The following is a 20,484-nucleotide window of genomic DNA, read 5'->3' as shown; positions in this document are numbered from 1 at the left end:
AGGATGTGATGGGATTGGGTGTAGTGTGTGTGTTTGTGCGAGGCTGTGTGATGACTGGGTGAGCCTGTGTGGCTGTGGGACTATGGGATCTGTGACTCTGTCAGTGTGTGCGTATGGCCCTGTGCCCATCTTTGTGGCTATGAGGCTGTACGAGGTTCTTACTGGGTCCATAAGTGTGATGGGAGCTGTGTCCCTGGTGAGCGTGTGTGACCGTGAAACTTTGTGAGCTTGTGGTGTTGTGTATGTGATTTTGTAAGGGTGTGCATTGCTGTGTGTGTGTGTGTGTGGCTGGGGGTGTGGCGGGGGTGTGGTGGGGGTGCTGAGAGCCTTCAGGAGGGAAAGGATGTGTGTGCTGCCTTGGATAATCCTGGTGCCCTGGTCCCCCCGCCCAGCTGTAGACCTCCCCAGCCCTGGGTCCTGGGTCCTGGCCTGGCTAAGTGATGAGGCCCCTGTCCTCTGAGCTCCTGCCCTCCTGCCTCAGCAGCCCCACCCCACTAGGCCTTACCCGCTCCCCAGAGGTGTTGGCTCCAGGGGGCAGACCTGCACAAACACCACTACACTGGGCCCTCACACTAGCCCTATCGGGTGGAGTTTAAACTATCAACTGAGTCACCTGTCTTCAGGCAGGGCCCTTGTGACCCGGTCCCTTTGCACAGCCAGCATGCACCTTTCTTCACTTGCTCATCCTTTGCAGGCCGATTTCCTGAGCACTCATGATAAGGAATTGATGTCTTGGTGGAGAAAGTAAAATCCCAGCAGAAGGCAGGACGGAGGGAGACGTCCAGGTGCACGTGGGTACCCACCCCACGCATGTGGACGCTGAGCACGGAGTATCACTGTGGACCAGAGCAAAGTAGATGCCAGGCTCAAATGGGGTGTCCAGTGGCTGTGCATGTAAGGAGGTGGCAGCTCAGAGGGGAGGTCACCGAGGGGATGGGAGCGTGTGAGCAGGTGCGAGTGTTCACCTCCAACTCCTACAGAGCCTCTGCCCTCACGCCCATGCTGGCAGCTCCTGCCGAGCTGTCCCTTCAAAACCCTGTCAGTCAGGAACTCAGTTCTCCATTCGTCCAGCAAGTGTGGATTACCGCCGTCCTGGGCAGGCCCAGCACGTGTCCTGGGCTCTGTAAGGCCCCAGGCAGAAAGACCCCAGGGAGATAAATGCAGTCCAGCCAGGGAAGAACTGGGTGGGGAACTAGAGGGTGGCTGAGCAGCTGAGGTGGGGGTGCTCCTGGCAGAGGGAGCAGCATGTGCAGAGGCCTGTTGGGGGCACAGATGTGGCCAGATGGGTGGATCCTGGTGGGGACCGGGGCAGTCCTGGATGTTGCAGTAAACCCAAATTCACTGGGTGCATCAGGGAGACCCTCCTGGGAGAAGAGGCAGGCGCTTAGGGTCACACACACACACACACACTGGGGGCTGCCAAGGGTTGTAAAGCCGGGAGTGTGTTGAGGGGCTGGAGACTGATGAGCTGGGGAGCGGGGTCACACGCAGGAGCAGATGGGGCAGGGGTGACAGGTGACGGGAACTAGGCCTGGCCCTCTGTGCAGTCCCAGATCCAGCTGGAGCCAGCCCAGCCCTCGTGTGTCCCGCACCCAGCTCACTCTGGAGCAGCCGCATGGGGAGGGCCTTTGCTGGGGCCTGGTGTCCTTCTTACCTTGAAACCCTCTCTGGCCACAACACTGCTGCCTGGGCTCCATTATTTACATTCAGGCTTCGCCCCCAGCTGAAAATAAAAGTAGCAGTCACCAGTCACCAAGCCCTCTGAGCAGCTATTTCTGGTCCCCTTCCTGAGAGCTGTTTTGGGGAAGGGCCTGGCTTTGGAAGTCAGAAGGAAGGAGCCGTGTGTGTGCGTGCGTGTGTGTGTGTGTGTGTGTGTGTGTGTGTATACGCCCATGAGGGTCCAGGGGTAGCTTCCAGCCCCTGTCCTCCCCTCTGTCCTCCCCTATGGGAGCCGGGGGGACCTGCTCTCCTGCCCCTGTCCCTGTGTGTAACTCCCCACCCCCTACCCCACTGGAAATTGCTGCCTTCACATTTTGCCATAAGGTAGATTTTTCCACTTGAATTCCTAGGGTTTGTCTTTTCATTATTTTCCTCTCTTTTTAAATTAAAAAAAAAAATTCTTTTTAAAGGAAGGGAGAAAGCGAGTATGTGCCTATGTCTCTGCTGGCCTCAGGACCAGCTGGATGGGCCCCGAGAGGCCGGGCCTGGAGACCAGAGGGAGCTGGCTCAGGGGTCTGGAGGAGGATTTTTCTCCTTCCTTGTCTGGAGCCCAGTGTCCAAGGTGACAGCCTGGAGGACCCCTGACTGTCTCCCCACAGCAGGGAGTGGGTGAGGCAGGGCACAAGCCGGCTCCTCTTACGGGAGGCCTTTTCTTTCAGCTCGCCCAGGCTGACTGCACGAGATAGGCACATCCCACAAGTGGTGGGGCGGTGGGGGGTGGGTCTTTGAAGGCAGGTGATCTGGAGGCTGCTGGAGGGCTGGCCTTGCAGGATGGAGGGAGGACTTTTTGAGACAGGTGGGGTGGGGAGAGCCATGCCAGGGAGGATGGGGAAGTGCTGCAAGGAGAGCATCCCAGGCACAATGGGGGCTCAGAGGGTCCTGCCACGGTCAGACCTCCTGTAAACCTAAGCTCACCTCAGGCTCAGACAACCCCAGGTCGTGCAGGACAGAAATGTGAATTCATTTAGCAGCACGTCCCACCTCACTTGAAGGTAAGTGGGATTTACAAGTTCCAAAGTGTTCTCAATTCCTGGGGTCTCGGGCAAGGCAGCAGCTTCTAGAGAACAGTCAGACCCGAGTTCAGATCCAGCCTCTGCCTCTCCAGCTGCATGGCCCAGCCCAAGCCTCCCTGTTCTCCAGGGTGAATCCAGGTGGGCTGAGGGGATGCAGCCCCCCGTCTCCCTCCAGCACGTCATGCTGCTGCTGTCCTCCTCTGCACCGATTCCAGGATGTTTACGGTTCCTTCCCACCCTGGGACGCAGGCTGCATGGCGCCGGGGCTCTGTCCTCTGCATGGCTGCATCCCAGTGTCTCACGCCATGCCTGGCACATAGGAGGCGCTCAGTACACATCTGCGGGCTCCACGAAGGGAAAGTGGTGGCAGCAGGCAGGCAGGTGATGTGAGAGGGGCCTGTACTTCCCTGAAGATGTGCCTGCAGATGCTCAGTAAATGTGGGCTGCTGAAGAATGGTGCTTAGGGGTTGTGCAGTGGGGGTGTGGCTCCAGGGGGCCCTTCCTCTGCCACCTGCATGCTCAGGCTGACCCGGAGCACTGTCTCCTTGTGCTTCTGCTCAGGATGATGGCTTTTCCTTCTGGTCTTGCTTCCCCAGCTAGACTGAGAGCTCCTGAGGAAGGAGTCTTACTCAATATCATTTCTTAGGGACTGACTATGCCAGGAACTGAGAAGGGCAGTGGAAGGAAGGAGGAAGGGAGGGAGGAAGGGATGAAGGGAGGAAGAAAGCGGGGGAGGAAAGGAGGGAGAGAGGAAGGAAGGGAGGAAGGGACAGAGGGAGGGAGGAAGAAAGGGAGGGAGGGATGGAGGAAGGAAGGAAAGAAGGAAGAAAGGAAGGAAGAGAGGGAGGGAGGGAAGGACGGAGGGAGGGAGGGAAGGACGGAGGGAGGGAGCGAAGGAAGGAGGAAGGAAGAGAGGAAGAAAGGAAGAAAGGACATAGACCTGACCCTGACCTTGGGAAGTGCAGCTGGAGGTGGACACTGACACAGTTATGTCAGCTTGGCCTGGAGACCACCAGGAAAGGTCACCAGACCACAGATGGAAAGGACGGAGAGACTGAAAAATATGACAGGAAACTGATACCAAGTTTCATCCACGAAGTGTCTATGTCATGTTCACGCGGGGATGCCTGAAGCCTCGGGTGGTGACGGTTCCAGCTCACACCAGCGGAGGGCTGGCCAGGTGAGAGCCTGCTCTCACGGGACGATGGGATTTCAGGAACCACATGGCTGGGAGGACAGGGGCAGCCCCAGGCAGGTGGGCATGGAGGAAGGTGGAGGAAGGCAGGCAGCTTCCCTATGGAAGCCCTTGGGCTAGCTGCGGCTATGCAGCCCATTTCACAGATGAACACAAGGAGGCTCTGGTGTGCCCTGCTGTGTTCTCTGTCAGGCGGCACCACATGAGGACCGCGGCACCCTTGATGTCACCCATATCTAAAAGTTTTGTCCAGCTGGGGTTCTGTGGCCCAGATTTGCTGAGTAGTCCCATGTTGCCACATCTGCTTGATTCTGATTATTTTTTTAAAGAAATAAAACATGGATTGAGTCGGAACCTTCTTCAGTCCTGTTCCTCTCTTCTCCCTTGAGGTAACCATGATTCTGAAAGGTGGCAGGTTCCCTTCCTGTCCTTGTTTAGTCACTCAGTGAACATTTTAGAGCACCTTCTATGGGCCAGGCAGTGTTCTAGGCACTGGGGAAGAGTGTGATGAAAACAACAGACAAAATCTCCTGCCCTCATGCAGCCTTCACTCATATATGTATAGTACATATATACGCGTCTTCATAAATATTGTATGTGGTCTTTAGATTTTACATAAAATCTAAATCCTGCTGCAACTTGCTTTTGTCTGTCAATTTTACGATTTCAGGATTTGTCATGTTGACACATGAGAACTGTTATTCATCTTAACTCCATAATATCCCATTGGGCAAACACACCACAGTTTATTCATTCTTCTGTTGTAAAACATTTAGGGTTTCCATTTTTTTGCAGTTTCAGACAGTGCTGTGTTGAGCGACTCTGTGTGGGTCTCCTGTGCCCACGTGCCGGGGTTTCCCTGGGGACGAGTGTGGACGGGGAAGCACTGGCTTGGAGGCAGCCGGCACGTTCAGCTTTACTAGACGCTGCCGTGTGGTTCTGCAGAGGGTTCCAATGGACACGCCTTGATCAGGTGTCCAGCTGTCTTGTAGTAAAGGCGGGCCCCGAGGGATGGGGCCAAGCATAAGTCGGTTTTGATGGGTGGGGCAGCCCAGGGAGGAGGGGAGGTGTGGAGCCTGGGCGGGCTGGGGAGGAGGCACAGAGCTTGGAGAGATAGCGGTTCCTGCTGGAAAGCAGTCAGAGGCTGGCCTGGATCCCAAACTTCCCAGTGCAGTGGTGAGAGCCTCTTCTGAAGGTGGCTCTGCCCCTGCTACTGTGTGCCCCTGGGCAAGGCCTCTCTGGGCTCTGTCTCCTCACTTTCCATCCAACTTGGGCCAGGAGGTCTCCAAGGTCCCTACGGACTTGATATGCTCAGATTTTCTTGGCAAGTGGCTGTGGCTTCCTGCCTCTGGCCGGCGAGCAGAGGCACCAGCTTGGCCGGGATGGCAGAGCTTGCAGCTGGCAAGTGGCATTCGGGTGTTTGTCAGGAGCCTGGGCGGCTGGGGTCCTGGCAGGAGGCTGGGCAGGGGCTTGCCAAGGGAGACCCAGGAAAGCCAAGGAGGCCATGGGGACCCCCAGACTTCTTCATGTGTGTCCCCCTCCCCGTATGGTCCTGTGCCTGGAGCCTGGGGAGTGGAGGGCTTCAGCCTCTGCCCTGAGATACGGAGTGGGCTTGTTCCCTGAGGGCTTTGTGGGCTTTCATTTGATTCTATCTACTCTCAGTATGGACCCATGGATTCTTACTTTATTCAATGAGAGAGACTTGGGGCACAGGGTGAGGAGGCGTGCCCCTCCCTAGGGGATAAGTTTGAAGCAGGCGTCTGCGGGAGTGTTAGCCGTGTGGCCCAGGGGCTGGGCACAGGGATGGCTGGTGGGCTTGGTGTGACTTTGGGTCTGTAGCAGCGTGGCCTGGAATGCACAGGGTGGGCTGTGGTGATGGTGGATGTTGATCTGTGCCAGTGCGTGCATTCTGTGACTGTGTGTGGACACGTGTGTGCACACATGTACATGAACCCACCTAAACAACAGAGGCTGCAGAAGAGGCTCCGGCACAGGAAACACTGCCCCTTTATTCTCAGTGGCTGCTGCGGAGTCATTGCTTTGCAAGGAAAGGGAACCGTCCAGGAGCGGCTGCAGGAAATGGGGGCCTCTCCGCCTCAGGGAGGCTCTGGACACAGACCAGGATTGCAGTCCCACTGACTGGCTGTGTGACCTTGGTTAGGCTATTTAGCAACCTGAGCCTCAGTTTCCTCATCTGTGAGATGGGGATATTAGCACCGGCTAATGTGTGAGGATTCATCGAGACTGGGCCTCGCATGGTGCCAGGCATGCAGGGGGTGCTCAGTGGCCTCTCGGGCCGCTCTGGTCTTCTCTGGCTGCAGCAGGCACCAAGAGAGCAGTTGAGGCAGAGATTGTGCCACTGCCAGGAGCTTGTGTCATCCCAGGAGAGGGCCTGGCTTGTGAGCCAGTTCCTTTACCCACTCCCCTAAGCGGACATGCTGACAATAGGGCTGTGAAACAGAGGGACCCCACGGGCACTTGGTTTCTCATCCTGGGGGCAGCAACACCAGTGGGCACTCACCCCAGCATGGGCGCCATGCCCCATCATGCCCATGGGCCCACAAGCCCCCTCAACTCCACAATCCTATCCATTCACTACATGAATGGATGAAAGGTAGCCGCTGGAGCCAGATGGCCCAAGTTCAAACCCCACCTCTTCCCCTGACTATCTTCGTGATCCTGGGGAAGCTACTTAACCTCTCTGTGCCTCAATTTCTTCATTTATAAATTGGAGATATGGTGATTACACTGGCCTCAGATGAGTGAATCCATGTAAAATTTGCAGAATAGCATTTCCCATGCATTGGACACTCCATAAATGTTCATTAGTATTACGGAGCTCTGCACACCCCCGCCCCCCGCACTCCCTTCTGGTCTGAATCTCTTGCAGTTGCAAGAATATCAAACCCTCCTCAGACTGCACTTGCATCTCAAGTTGCTTGTGGCTCACTCACACTCCTGCTGACTGAGCCGTGGTCACCTAATCCTTCCTTCACCAGCAAAACGAAGCTGGCAAGATATGCCCTGAGGTGCCAGGCAAGACCATCACGCGGATCCTCTTAGAGGAGCATCTCAGAAATATGACTTAACCTAACAGTTTCTCCCTGTTTGAGAGCAATTAACTCCCTTCTCCTGCCTTCCTTCCCGCTCCTGGAGCCAGGTGGCTCATCCTTCCCTTCCCTCTCCTCCCAGTCCAGCCTCTTCCTCTGTCCATCTGTCTCCCCAGATGGGGGGAGGAATGTCGCAATTGGCCCACTTTCTAAGTGGAAAGAAACCATATGGAGGGTTTAGCTGGGAACTGAGAGCCGGCCCGGCCAATGGTGCAGCCAGTGGCTGCCTCCCTTGGCTCCCTCTGTGACCCCAGACTGACAGGGGCCCCAGTCCTTCCCAAGCACCTTGCTCCTTCTCCCCCCTCCCCATGAGCTCCTAGTAAACATGCTCTTCTCTAGCACTTGGGACTTCTTGGTGTCTTAGGAGAGACCTGAGGAGCTGTGTGTGTGTGTGCACGCACATGTGCGTGTGTGTGCATGCGTGTGTGTGTGTTGTGTCCTGTGGCCCCAGGCCAGCAGGGTGCCTGGCACAGAGCAGCCACTCCTTCCAGAGCGTACCCTGTTCTCTCCAGAATGCCTGCCGCCTGGCCACTTGCATCCTCTGAGGACTCAGCCCAGTGTCACTGCCTTTGGGCAGCCTTCCCTGGCGGCCATCTCCCTGCCCACAGGTAGGGACCCCTCCGTGGGTGGAGCTGGGTGCTGGCACTGCCCTGTGGGGCTGGTGGTAGTCGTGTCCCCTGCACTCTGAGCCCCTGGCAGCTCCACCCAGAGTTTTCTGATGTAATGGGGCAAGTCTGTGTAGAAGGCTCAGGTGGCCCCAGCCTGGACCTCCAGGTCACTTGGAAGCCCAGCAGTGCCCAGCCTAGGTGTTTGGTTTGAGGCATTGTGTTGAGTTGAGTGGGACCCAGAGGAGGGCAGCCCTTAGATACCAAGACCGGCTTCAAGATTAATCCCTCATGCTTTTCCATCGACTGCCACCAGGGGCTTCTGGGGTCTTATTCTCTGGGGGTCTCCAGCTCCTGGACTCCAGTAGGGCAGGTAACTGTGTGGCTTTGGGTAAGCCACTTCTCTTCTCTGAGCTTCAGTTTCCTCATCCGTCAAAGGCAGTGGCTGACACAAGCATGGCCCACAGATGCTCTGTACCACGAGGTCAGGTGAGATTTAAATACGTGAATGACATCTGTCCCCTGCCAGCACTTGAGAGGCACATCTGGGGCTGGGGATGGCTGGGACAAAGTGCTCCCAGGGTCTCTGATGGCCACCCAGCCTGGTCGTGAATCCTGACAACATCAAGTATTGACCCTCTCCTGATGGTTCCAGCCAGTGGCCAGGCACGCTGCTCCTACCAAGGGCCTGGTGATGGGCATGGGGCCCAGGGACAGGAGCCCTGAGAAGCACATGGATATGGGTGTAGCAGGGACTGATGCCTCAGGGTGGGCTCTATTCCCAGCTTTAACCCTCCAAGAAACATTGTGAGCGGGTTACAATAAAAATAATCAACATTTACTAAGCACTAGGTACCGGATGTTGTCTTTATATGCATTACCTCACTTGTTTTATAACAGTTCTATGGAATAGGTAATACCATTATTTCCACTTTATAGGTGATGTATGTTCATCACAGAGAGGTCCAGTAACTGACCTAAGGTCACACAGCAGTAAGTGGCAGAGCTGAGATTTGAACCCAGGCAGTCTAGCTCCTAAGCATGATGCCGTGCTGCTTCTAGCTGCTATATGGGGAAACTGAGGCTCAGAGTACTTAAGTGACATATCCAGGGTCACCAGCTGGTAAGTGGAGCCAAGACTGGCACTGAAGCTGTCCTGACTGCACAGCCCATATCCAGAGGCTGGGATCCCAGGGCTGGGAGTCAGGCTGGGGAGCCTGGGCAGCACCCAGCCCCCATCTCCTGGAGTGTATGTTGGGAGAGTGGTGGGGAGACTCAGGTTCCCCTGCCCACCCCAACTAACTGGTGCCCCTCCTGCAGGGGGCGTGTGCATCGCCCAGTCGGTGAAGATACCACGGGAGCCCAAGGCAGGCGAGTTCGACAAGATCATCCGCCGCCTCCTGGAGACTTCGAACGCCAGGGCAGTCATCATCTTTGCCAACGAGGATGACATCAGGTGAGGGCAGGTGGCAGCAGGGTGGGCACCGGGAGCCATGCAGGTGTGGGCAAAGCCACGGGTCCTGTCCTGCTGGAGACCTTCCCAGGCGAGCCTGACCCCACCCTGGGATCCAGAGAGGTGGGTGCTGGTGAGTGGGTATGTGGGCAGGGAGATCCACAGGCTAGAGCACAAGCTACTGCTATGGGGCACTCCTTCCCTCCCCTCTCCATTTCCTGCATCCATTCCACCTGCTAGGGATGGCTACCTGGGGGCTTTAACAGAGGGCTGAGGCCGTGAGCTTGGGGCCGGACCACTTAGGTTCTAATGCTGTTCTCCCACCTACTAGCTGTGTGACCCCAGGTGAATTTCTTAACCTCTCTGGGCCTCTGCTGCTAAAAAACAAATGAGTTAATGATACCTGCCTGATAGCATTTGAGAATTCAATGCAGGAATGTGCATAAAAGGCTTAGAGTAAGGTCTGGCATGAAATAGACACCCAGTAAATGTGGGCCACCTCTCAGCCCCTCCCTCCTTTCTGTGGTGAGCTCAGAGTACAGAGAAGAGCTCTGGGCTGTGTTTGGTTCTAGTCTTGGCTTAGGCTCAGAGAGCCCAACCTGAGGGGAGACACAGCTCTGTCCTCAGGGAGCCCCAGGATAAGGGGAGATACAGCCCTGCCTAGAATCTGGTAGGGCCCTCTAGTCCCTGCTGGTAACCTCTCCTTCAGAGAGGAGGCTGAGAGCAGATGTGGCCCCTGCCAGGTCTCCTCAGATATCTGGCCTGGGCTGGCAGAGCCTGCTGTGCCCTCAGACTCCCCCTCACTGGACCAGCCAAGGCTGCTCCGTGTACCCAGTCCTTCCCAGGAGGCTTCCTCCTATTCCTCACCAGTGCTCCCAAGCCATTTCTCATGTTCTAACCTGGACTCCAGAGTTGCTGCAAAACAGATACCCTCCCAGGCCATTGGTGGGTCCCTGGAGGGATGGAGGAGGGCTTCTGGAAGATCATCACGGCCTCAAAACCCAAAAGGACAAACTGCAATGGTTGTCTCAGGCAGCGAAAGGCCAGGGAGGGGAGGCCCTCAAGCCCCATCCTGACACCCTCAGAGCTGCACAGAGGCGGCACCCAGTCCCTTGAGGTGTGCAGGTCCCCTGAGTTCTGGCTCTGAACGTGTATGATGGCCACCGCTCAGCCAGCTCCTGGGGAAGCTTCTGAGCCACCGGGCCCCACTCCCTGACTTCCTGCCCCCTACTCCCATCCCAAAGCCTGGTAAGATTTGGCTCCCACACCCCACCCAGCTATGTGCCTCACTCCAGGCCTGCTGTTTTTGAGGACACCTTCAGCTCAGATGGACCCACATTCTGGGAGGGGGACTGAAAGCACTTGGCCTTTTGTCCCAGCGAAGAAGCCCCTAGGGGAGGGCTGGAAGGGAGCTAGACTGACTTCCAGAGCAGGCTGCGGGAAGTGGGGTAGGAGGTGGGGGTCATTTCTGGAAATCCACACGCATTTTCAGAAGCAAACAGAAGTAAAAATAAACCCAGGTGACTCTGCAGGGCTGGATGATCGGGAGCTCTGGCCATCTCGGGCTGGCCGGATGCAGACGGGTATTAATGGGGTGTAGGTGTGGGTTCTGAGAGCAGCCTTACCTGCCATTAGTGGTGACCTAGGGTGCGGGGGGGCTACACCAGTGAGCGGAGCTGGAAAGCCTCACGAGTTGGGAGATGATGGAGGGTGGGGTGGGATGAGATGGACAAGGCCAGCTCAGGTGAAAGCTCTGGGGCCTGGAAACATTTGTTTCTCCCTGGAAGCCCAGGCCCTCCAGTCCCAGCTGGCCGCCTCCTGCACAGGCCCAGCAGCCACCCCCCAGCCCTGGAGTCTGTGCCCTGGTCCTCACCAACGGAAGGGCCTGGACAGTTGGTAGTATCACAGCCTCTCACTTGCTGTGTGACTGTGAGCAAGTTCCTTGCCTCCTCCCTACCTCAGTCTCTCTTTGTGGGAGCTGGGTTAGGGGAATTCTGCCCATTCCTCCTTGTTTTTCCCCTCTGAGATGTCTTTGAGGGGCCACTTAATTCATGCCTCCATGAAGCCCTGGCTGAGCGCTTGCTGTGGGCTCCTCAGCCCCGGGCTGGGCTCTTGGGTCCCTGGTTTGATTTATATTACCATCACAGGCAGACTGGGCTGTGTGTGAGCACTGGGCAGCTGGCTCCACACCCATCTCCCTCCATCACCCACTCCCACTCAGGGTGTGGGGAGCAGCTCTCTGAAGGACCTGGAATTTTGGCACAGAGGGCGGTGAATGAAGAGGGAGCTGTGGGCAGAAGGCAGCATGTGCAGAGGGGTGAGGGCGGTGGTTGTGTGATGGTGGATGCGTGTGAGAATGGGCAAAGAATGTGGGGGTGGATGAGCCAGGAAGGCATGCGTCTCAGGGGACCGGGGCTGGGCAGAGGTGGTTGTGGGGCCTGAGTCAGACGTGGGGCGGGTGTGGATCTGGAGGGGAGAGGTGTGGTCTTTGCAGGGACAGATGTGGGCCTGGAGAATCACGCTGGGCCTGCAGCAGGCGTGGGCCCAGGGGCAGGCAGGTTGGATGAGGCGGTAGCCATGGGTCTATGAGCAGGTGAGGGCAGGGGTAGGGGGAATCCATGGCTTGGGGTGAAAGCATCGGTGCTGGGACAGTTGTGGACCCTGGGCTTCTGGGGGTGAGGGACGTGGGCCCAAAGCAAGTGTGGCCAGGAGTGGGGGCAGTTTCGTGGACAGACACGACTGGGCTGGGCTGGTGTATGTTCCTACAGGCGTGTGCTGGAGGCAGCACGAAGGGCCAACCAGACAGGCCATTTCTTCTGGATGGGCTCTGACAGCTGGGGCTCCAAGATTGCACCTGTGCTGCACCTGGAGGAGGTGGCTGAGGGTGCTGTCACGATCCTCCCCAAGAGGATGTCCGTACGAGGTAAGGCTGGGCGGGTGCAGGTGGTCGGCACCATCCTGGACTGCTCCTCCTGCCATCCCTCCTCGGCTTCCTTCCCCTTCTGCTCCGCCTCTTTCCATATCCTTCCTTTTCTCTTCCTTGGCCCACAGCCTCTTATGTTCTGAGGTTTTGGGCTGGGAGTTCTTTTAGGCCACATGCAACACAGCAGAATTTGAATCCAGATTCAAGACCTTCCCTCCTCTCTTCTCAGACATTTTTGGGGTGGAAGGTGTGTGGAGAGTCTGCTGCTGGAAGAGGCTGGGAGCCGCCCTGCCGGGGCTACAGGACAGGCCTTTCCTGCAGAGTCTGCCTGGGGTTGACAGGCCCCAGGATGGCGCTGAGGTTGGGCCTGCCTCGCCCTGAATCCCCTCCTCTCAGGGCAGAACCCACAGTCACCTGGGCAGGAACGAACTTCTCTGGCCAGAACCTCACAGAGAGTGAGGTGTGACATTCCCGTTAATGGCCTGATTTGGCAGGGACCTGGCAGTCCTCACCATGGGGAGAAGGCTCCCTGGGCCCTCTCCTTCCCTGCCCTCCCTCCCTTCAATAGAATCCAGCATTAATGGAGCTGGGAGGGACTGCAGACATCTGCCTCTCCAAGGTACTTCCCAAGACACGGAGGCCTGAGGAGGGGAGGGACTTGCTCAAAGTCACACAGCAGTGTCCTCTCTTCATACTGAGGCAGAGGGAGCTCCCTGGCCCATGGCGCCTTCTAGCCCTGGCCCATACCTGTCCAGAGGCCCATGGCTACCATGTCATCCAAACCTGCCCCCCTGGGTCTACGTCTGCCTACAGGCCCAGTGTGATCCCCCAGGCCCATGTCTGTCCCTGCAAAGACCACATCTGTCCCCCCACATCCACACCTGCCCCATGTCTGACTCAGGCTCTGGAACCACCTCTGCCCAGCCCCGGTCCTCTCAGACTCATGCCTTCCTGGCTCATCCATCCCCACAGCTCTTACCCCATCACACATTCAACACGCCTCCACCCACCCACCACACACACATAGCGAGAGTTTCCATACCAGCCCCAGCCACAATAAACACAACATAACAATAACTGCTATGGTGCTTACCAGTGCCAGGCCCCTTACAGACATCTCCTTTAGCCTCCACAGCATCCCTGTGATGCACTCTTCCCCACATTTAGTAGATGGATACACAGGGCTCAGAGAGCTTGAGACACACACAGTACAGCGAGTGGCAGAGTTGGGACCAGAATCCAGGACTTGCCTGACAAGTACTTTTTCTCTCAGGAACATTAGAGAAACTTTTAGAACAATGGTCCTTATCTGGGGGCGATTTTGCCCCCCAAGGGAACATTTGGCAATTTCTGGAGCCATTTTTGGTTGTCACAGTTGGGGGATGCTGCTGCTGGCCTCCAGTGGGTAGAGGTCGGGGTGCTGCTCAGTATTGTATGGTGCACAGGACGGCCCCCCACAGGAATTATCCCGCCCAGAGCGTCCACAGTGCCGAGGCTGAGAAATCCTACTGCAGGCCAAACCTCCTGCTCAATGCCAGTGTGTCTCCTGCCACGTGGCCGGTCATTTTGCTTCCACTTGGACGCTTCCATGGGCAGGAAGCTCCACGTGGCCCCGCTGAGCTTTCAGGCCTCTGGCCCATACAGAGCAGCTCAGTCCACAGTGCCTAGAACAGTCAGTATGGCAGGAGGGGCGTCTGGGAGGAGGAGAGGGTGTTGTTCACCGCCAGCCTGCCCACCCTAGGACAGGCTTTCCGAGGCTGAGAGCAGAAGTGTGAGCCATGCAGAGCATGTGGAGGAGGCAGGCAGCCTCTGTCAGTGATGGGGACGTCCTGGATGTGAAGGAAGAAGGTCCAGGTCCTGGTCTTGCTGTGTGACCTGGGTGGTTCCCTCCCTCCTTGTCTGGCCTGGTCTCCTCTTCAGGTGCTCCCCGGGTTGGGCAGCCCCACCAGCCTCTGTGCTGTAATCTCAGGACTCCCAGGAGGCTCCTTCTCAAAGCCCGCTGTTAGCATTGCAGCGGTTAAAGGCCGTGGAAACATCCTCATCGGTGTGCTTCTCTTCCATAAAGGCAGCAGTTGTAGATTACACACGATCCCCCTGGGACCTAATACAGCTCTTTTCATTTTGAAAGAAACGAAATGCTCCACATTTTGTTTTCTCCTGGATCAGAGGATGTGCTCCTCCTGGTCTCTCTCCCTCCGCCTGGACCATCTCTTATCCTGGGGGAGGCGGGGAGGGCTGGGGCTGGTGGGGAAGAAGGCCAGTGAGGCCCTGACGTCCTGGTTCCCTGCCAGGCTTCGACCGCTACTTCTCCAGCCGCACGCTGGACAACAACCGGCGCAACATCTGGTTTGCCGAGTTCTGGGAGGACAACTTCCACTGCAAGCTGAGCCGCCACGCCCTCAAGAAGGGCAGCCACGTCAAGAAGTGCACCAGTGAGCACGCGGGCCGGGCAGGGCTGGGCGGGCTCTAGGAGGAGCCGGGGAGGGCCGAGCCTGGGGGCCTGAGGCCGAGAGTCTCTCTTTGTCTGTCTTTTGTCTGTCGGCGGCCGGCTGTGGCAGGACGTGCAGTTGGGCCTGCACCTGGGGTGGAGTTGGGAGGCCTGGGGCGGGGCCTTGAGGGGCGGGGCCACAGCAGATTTGGGGTGTGGCCTTGAGATCCTTGGGAGTGGTAAGGCCTCTGGCCGCTCGGGGTTGATGTGGACGGCCCTAGGGCCAGCCCACAGCACTGAACTGACCCCTCCTAACCTGTATCCAGTCTTGACGCACACCAGGCTGGGCACTTTCCAGAAACTACCTCTAACCTCCAGGGTTCCCTCAGTCACTCAGCAAGCACCAGTTTGGCTCCTAGGCCGTGCCTTGCCCTGTTCTAAGCATGGCAGATATATAGCAGTGAAGAAAGAGTCCAACGGCGCTTGGAGTTTTTATTCTAATGGGGAGACAGACGATCAACAAGACGAGTGAATGATAGAATATGTCAGAACAGAAATGTGCAGAAGAAACAAAACAGACAATAAAAAGAACGGAAAGTGTGAGGGGAAGGGAAACTGCAACTGTGAAGTGGCCAGGGACGGCCTGCTTGCGCAGGTGACATCTGAGCCCTCACATGAGAGGGATAAGCCGCACAGGGGAGGGGCAGTGATCGGGCCATTTTACAGATGGGAGAACCGAGGCTTAGAGGAGGTGAGTAGAGGGACTTGAATTCCCATAGATAGAGGGCGGTAGAGCATGACTTGCTCCTGGGTCTGAGCCCTAGGGCCCCCGCCCCCTAGGTAGCCATCATGGCGTGTCCACTTCAGATACATCCGGACAGGGGTCTTTGCGCGCCCTGGGTCTGGGTGGCTCTGCGGCAGGACCCAGCCTCAATAACATTGGGGTGCTCTGGTGCCTCTCAGCCTGAGTGGTGCCTAATCGAGGATGATGAGTTATCTCCTGTATTCTCCCAGACTTGATCGTGCAGTTTGGGCAAAGGGCGGGGGACGCGCTGCATGGAGTCTTAGCTCCTCCAGGGCCAGGGGAGAAGTGAGTGTGGTGAGGGTGGGTGGGGAGCATGCTGCCCTCTGGTGGCCAGAGCCCACGGGGACTTGCAGCCACTGGACCACTGGGGACCCAGAGAAGCTCACAGCCAAACCCACCTGATCTGCAGAGTGAGTGCTAGTGTGCGAGTGTGCCCAGTGTGGCAGTGTTTGTGTATACACCTGTGGCACATGACTTTGCATGTGTGTGAGCTGGTGTTCCTGAGAGAGAAGGGGTGTGTGTGCCTGTGTCTTATGTGGGGCTTATGTATTCCTGGGTGAGCTAAACATAAACATTGCTGTTTACTATGTATCCACTGTGTTCAGACACTTTAAAGACATCATCTTTAAAATGTGAAAGACATTTCACTCTCACAGCAACTCTAGGAACTCTTAAGATTCCTGCACTCTAGACGAGGATATGGAGAGTCAGAGAGACCAAGTGACTTGCCCGAGGCTGCTCAGCAAATGCCTGCATCAGGCAGTAATCACAATAGAGGTGTGAGAAGTGCAAAGATGCCTGGGTGTGGAGGCTGAGCCCTCATGGGTGGGGTGACCGTGCATCCTGTCTCCCGTGTTCTGGTGTAATTATTGAGAGCATCCCCTTCGGTTCTTGGAAGTGCCCAGGCGGGATGGAAAATTGTATGGGCACCCTGATTTAGATCAGCAGACCTAGATCAGGGGTGAGGATGGGGATGGATGGGGTGGGGATGGGGTGGGAAGACTGGAAGTGGTGGCAAGATGGACAGCTGGTGCCTCCTGGACCCAGTGCCTAGGCTGTCGAGGGGTCTGGGTTGTCAAGGGGAAGGGCTTTCTGGAATCTTCTCTTTGAGAGGGGCAGGAGGGGAGAAGGCTTTGGTCAGTTCCTGTAGGCTCTGTCCAGACTCCTAGTCCTTGGGGCAGGATTCAAGAAACTCTCCAGCAGTCCTAAGGGAGGCGTTTGGTCTGATTGTCAGCTCAGGTGGGGAAGGAGGACTGGAGCAGGGTTCAGAAGAGCACAGAGCTCGGCTGGGCATGGTGGCACATGCCTGTAATCCCAGCACTTTGGGGGGCCGAGGCGGGCGGATCATCTGAGGTCAGGAGTTCAAGACCAGCTTGGTCAACATGCTGAAACCCCGTCTCTACTAAAAATACAAAAATTAGCCGGGTTTAGTGGTGGGCACCTGTAATCCCAGCTACCCGGGAGGCCGAGGTACGAGAATTGCTTGAGCCTGGGGAAGTGGAGGTTGCAGTGAGCCGAGATTGTGCCAGTGCACTCCAGCCTGGGCAACAGAGTGATATTCTGTCTCAAAAAAAAAAAAAAAAAAAAAAAAAAAAAAGAGCACAGAGCTTTCCCATGAGCCTGAGGCAAGCTCTACAACCTTTCTGGGCCTTTGCTTTCTCATCTGAGCAACGGGATTGATGAGCCAGCCCAGAGGGTATCTCCAGAAGGAAGTGAAGCGTTAATGGAGGCACTTCCTGATCTGTAAGTGGCAGCTGTAAAGCCTGGAGGTGCGTTAGAGTCACCTGGGAGCTTTTAACACCATACCAGGGCGCCACCCCCAGACCAACTAGATCAGAACCTTAGGGGTGGGGCCTAGGCAGTGGATTTTTACAAAGCTCCCTAGGTGATTTTAATGTGTATTTAGGGCTGGAGCAGTGGTTTCCAAGCTTTGTTCACAATGAATCACCTGGGGATCTTTTAAAAATACGGTTACCCTAGACATTCGGGTTTAATTTGCACTGGATGCAACCTGAGCATCAGGATTTTTTGAAGTGCTCCAGGTGGTTCTACTATGCAGCAAAGTTTGCGAGCCTCTGGCTTGGAGGGAGGGGTGGGTGACGCCCCTCCTAAATCAGGAGGGCGCCCTAAATCAGGCGTGCGCCCTAAACAGGTGAGGAGGCATGAGCAAAAGGGCAGGGGCTCTAGACGCGGTATGTCTCAGCTGACCCGAATCCTTCCTGCTGCATTGGGAGCCCCAGCAGAGACAGGTCAGAGTCCCTGTGTGGCCCCAGGCCAGGCACTGTGAGCCTCTCAGTCTATCTCTGGGTGAGGTGAGGGGCGGGTGAGGGGGCTGCTGGGAATGTTTGTGGGACCTGAGACCCTTGGGGGAGCGGCAGGCAGCTCTGGTTTCCCCATGGTCCTGCCCCTGAGCTGAGCCTGTCCCACAGGAGAAGGCCTTAGGCCAGGAGGGCTGGAGTGACACCCACAGAGAGCTGGGAGCAGGGGCAGGGGAAGGACCCACCCCCTGGGTCTGAGTCTGGCTCTGCCTCCTCCCTGCTGTGTGACCTTGGACAAGTTATCTAACTTCTCTGAGTCTCAGCTGCTGTCAGTAGATCAGGGAAGGCAACAGCTATCTCAGTGAGCTGTGAGGTTTAGAGATAAAGCGTGTGAGGAGGCTGGCTGAGAATGATGTGTATGATAGGTGCTGATAAAATGATTGTTATTGCTGATACAGAGAGGAAGTGGGAGAGTTGGGATTTAGACAGGCAATTGGGTAATCTAATAGTCCAAGTCTGTTGGTACCAATTCTGTCTGTCTGCTGTAAAATCCCGGAGGAAAGAATGTGCCGTCCTGAAGGTGGGTAGTATAGATGGTCACAGATGCAACTCCCATTTTACAGAAGAGGAAACTGAGGCAACTTGTGACTATCACAGAGCTAGAGAGTTGTCAGAGCTGATTCACACCCAGGCAGCCTGGCTGTCAAGCCAGTGCCCACCCCTGCCCTTCCCCTCCTTCCCTCCCACTCCTCCAGGGCCCCTCTCTCTTGCCCTCAGCCAGCCCAGGCATGCTCTGTGGTCTCCGAGACCTATTCTCCACCTGCCCCCACTCTGTCTCCAGAGTCTAGCTTCCCCCTCACTTCTTTAGGATCAGCTCACTCTGTTCTCTCGGGTGCTCACATTCCATAGTCAGCCTCTGTTTCAGTCCCACAGGCCTGCCCTGCTCAAGGTCTCATGGAGAGCAAGTGCCACTCCTGGGTCCTTTGCCAAATCCATTCCTTCCCACCCCAGGTGATGGATGGGCCTGGTGACCGTCCAAGAGGGTGGACGGTCTTATCCTGGGATCTTACACTTGGGAAGATTTCATTCATCCTTCAATGCTGTCTGAAGTGGAGTTCCCTCAAGAAGAGGATTTGATAGCAAGTAGCTGATTTAGGAGGGGATTCCAGGAAAGAAGAGAGAAAGCAGAGATGGAGGGTGTGAGATCAAGCTGGTTGCCACTGTGAACAATTGGAGCTTAATCCTCTTGGGACAGAGGAACAGACCTCTCAGTCATCACACAGAGAGCGAGAGGGAGCCAGGGTGTGTGTGTGCCCCATCAGGCATTGGTGGAGGGATGCTCCGAGAGGCCATTAATTCCTTGGCACCTCCAGCCTGCCAAATGCCTGGGCAGAGAGGGCTCCTGTGCCCAAGAAAGCCTCAGAAGGGTGGCACATGCTGGCAGCTGGAGGCTGGACTGGTGTGTGCTGAAGGGGTCAGGGTTGGGTATATGGTAGAGCACTCATTCTTTCTCAAGCATACGGCTATTAGAGTCCTGCAGACCTGGGTGTGAATGCTGGTGCTGCCACTTCCTAGCCATGTGGCCTTGGGCAGTTTACCTCACCTCTGGGGGCCTCGATTTCCTCACCTGTGCAATGGGAATTATATTATCCCCTCCCATTCTCCCAAGAGCTCCATCCCCAGCAGAGTGCTACCTCCCTCATGGCTTCCAAGGAAGTGATGGGAGCTTATCTGCAGGAAGCACTTGCAGATGGCCTGTGGATCCCCCTAACCTCAGCGAGCTGGGGTCACCGAGAGGGGCATCTCTGCAGCTGTCAAGCCTATGGGAAGATAGCGCCCGCCTCCTCCTTTCCTCCCAGGCTCTCCCTGGGAGCCCAAAGAACAGGGTTTGGGAATTAAAGTCGTAAACAAGGCAGATGTGGCATCCGTCTTTTTGACAGTGCTGCCAGCCAGGTGACGGCTGAGCGGAGGAAGGCCTGGTTTATAAGGAGATAGGAAAAATTTACTGCCTGCTGCACACAGGGGCTGGGAGCTCAGAGAGGGAGGGCAGCTGCATGGTGGCTGGGGGTGTGTGGGGAGATGCCAGTCACCCAGCCTGTGCTACCAGCAGTGACAACGATAATAGTGAAAACATAATCACAGCTAATATTTATATAGCATTTATTAATTGTGAAGCTCTGTTCCAGTATTTTGCATTTAATTTTTGGAGCAACCCACATTACAGATGAGGCAACTGAGGCACAGAGAGGTTAGGGACTTGCCCAGAGTCACACAGAGTTAGGGTTTGAATCCGACCATTTGGCTCCAGAGACATTTTGCTTAGACCAGGTGCTATCCCAGCCCCAGGCCCCTCCTGGCTTCTCCACCCTGCCGGTGAAAGGTCTTCCCACCTCTGCATCCTGAAGAGAACCTGAGGAAGCCTCCCTCCTTGGGCAAGTAAGAAAGGCCAACATTTGGAAGCACCCTTTATGTGCCAGGCCGTGCCTCCATTAGAGGAACTCACAGTTGTTCAAACCATTGGCCCTTCACTCAGTGCTGCTTCCCACTCATCAACTGGGAAACCAACAGCATAGACGAAGAGCCTGACTGTGTGCCCAGCCAGCTCTGTGTTGGGCTCAGTGAGGGGGACAGACCTGCCCTGGGGAGCCGTCCTGCGAGTGGCCTTGCAGACAAGGTATAGTGGACGGTGGTGTGGCCTGGCAGTCAGTGCTGTGGCTCCAGAAAAGGCCTAACTGTGAGGGTGGAGAAGGCAGAGCCTGGAGGCCTCTTGGAGGAAACTGGGAGTGCTGGGAGGACAGGAATGCTGCACTTTTAAGTCAGAAGTTCTCAGTGAGAAGGTGTGTGCTAGTCTGTTTGCACTGCTATAAAGGAATACCTGAGGCTGGGTAATTCATAAAGAAAAGAGGCTTATTTGGCTCACGTTTCTGCAGATTGTGCGAGAAACCTGGCACCTGCATCTGCTTCTGGTGAGGGCT

At 56.3% G+C, this 20,484-nt stretch overlaps 1 protein-coding gene across 5 annotated transcripts in view; it reads left to right on the top strand.

Annotated features, from left to right (window-relative positions):
• Positions 1-20,484, top strand: part of GRM4 (glutamate metabotropic receptor 4) — a 126,250-nt gene that overhangs the window by 74,416 nt on the left and 31,350 nt on the right. For 3 of the 5 annotated variants that reach the window (XM_063812902.1, XM_016955269.4, XM_016955270.4), the window contains 3 exons: positions 8,963-9,098; positions 11,864-12,018; positions 14,310-14,450. In XM_063812902.1, the coding sequence (XP_063668972.1) occupies positions 8,963-9,098; positions 11,864-12,018; positions 14,310-14,450 (432 nt within the window). Of the gene's footprint in view, positions 1-7,549; positions 7,646-8,962; positions 9,099-11,863; positions 12,019-14,309; positions 14,451-20,484 lie in introns of all 5 variants that reach the window. The other 2 variants (XR_010157983.1, XM_016955267.4) reach the window with 1 other exon arrangement.

The sequence above is a fragment of the Pan troglodytes genome, chromosome 5, assembly GCF_028858775.2.
Source record: "Pan troglodytes isolate AG18354 chromosome 5, NHGRI_mPanTro3-v2.0_pri, whole genome shotgun sequence".
Classification (NCBI taxonomy): Eukaryota; Metazoa; Chordata; class Mammalia; order Primates; family Hominidae; genus Pan; species Pan troglodytes.
The sequence above is the reverse complement of the archived record's forward strand: the minus strand, read 5'-3'. Positions and strand labels throughout refer to the sequence as shown.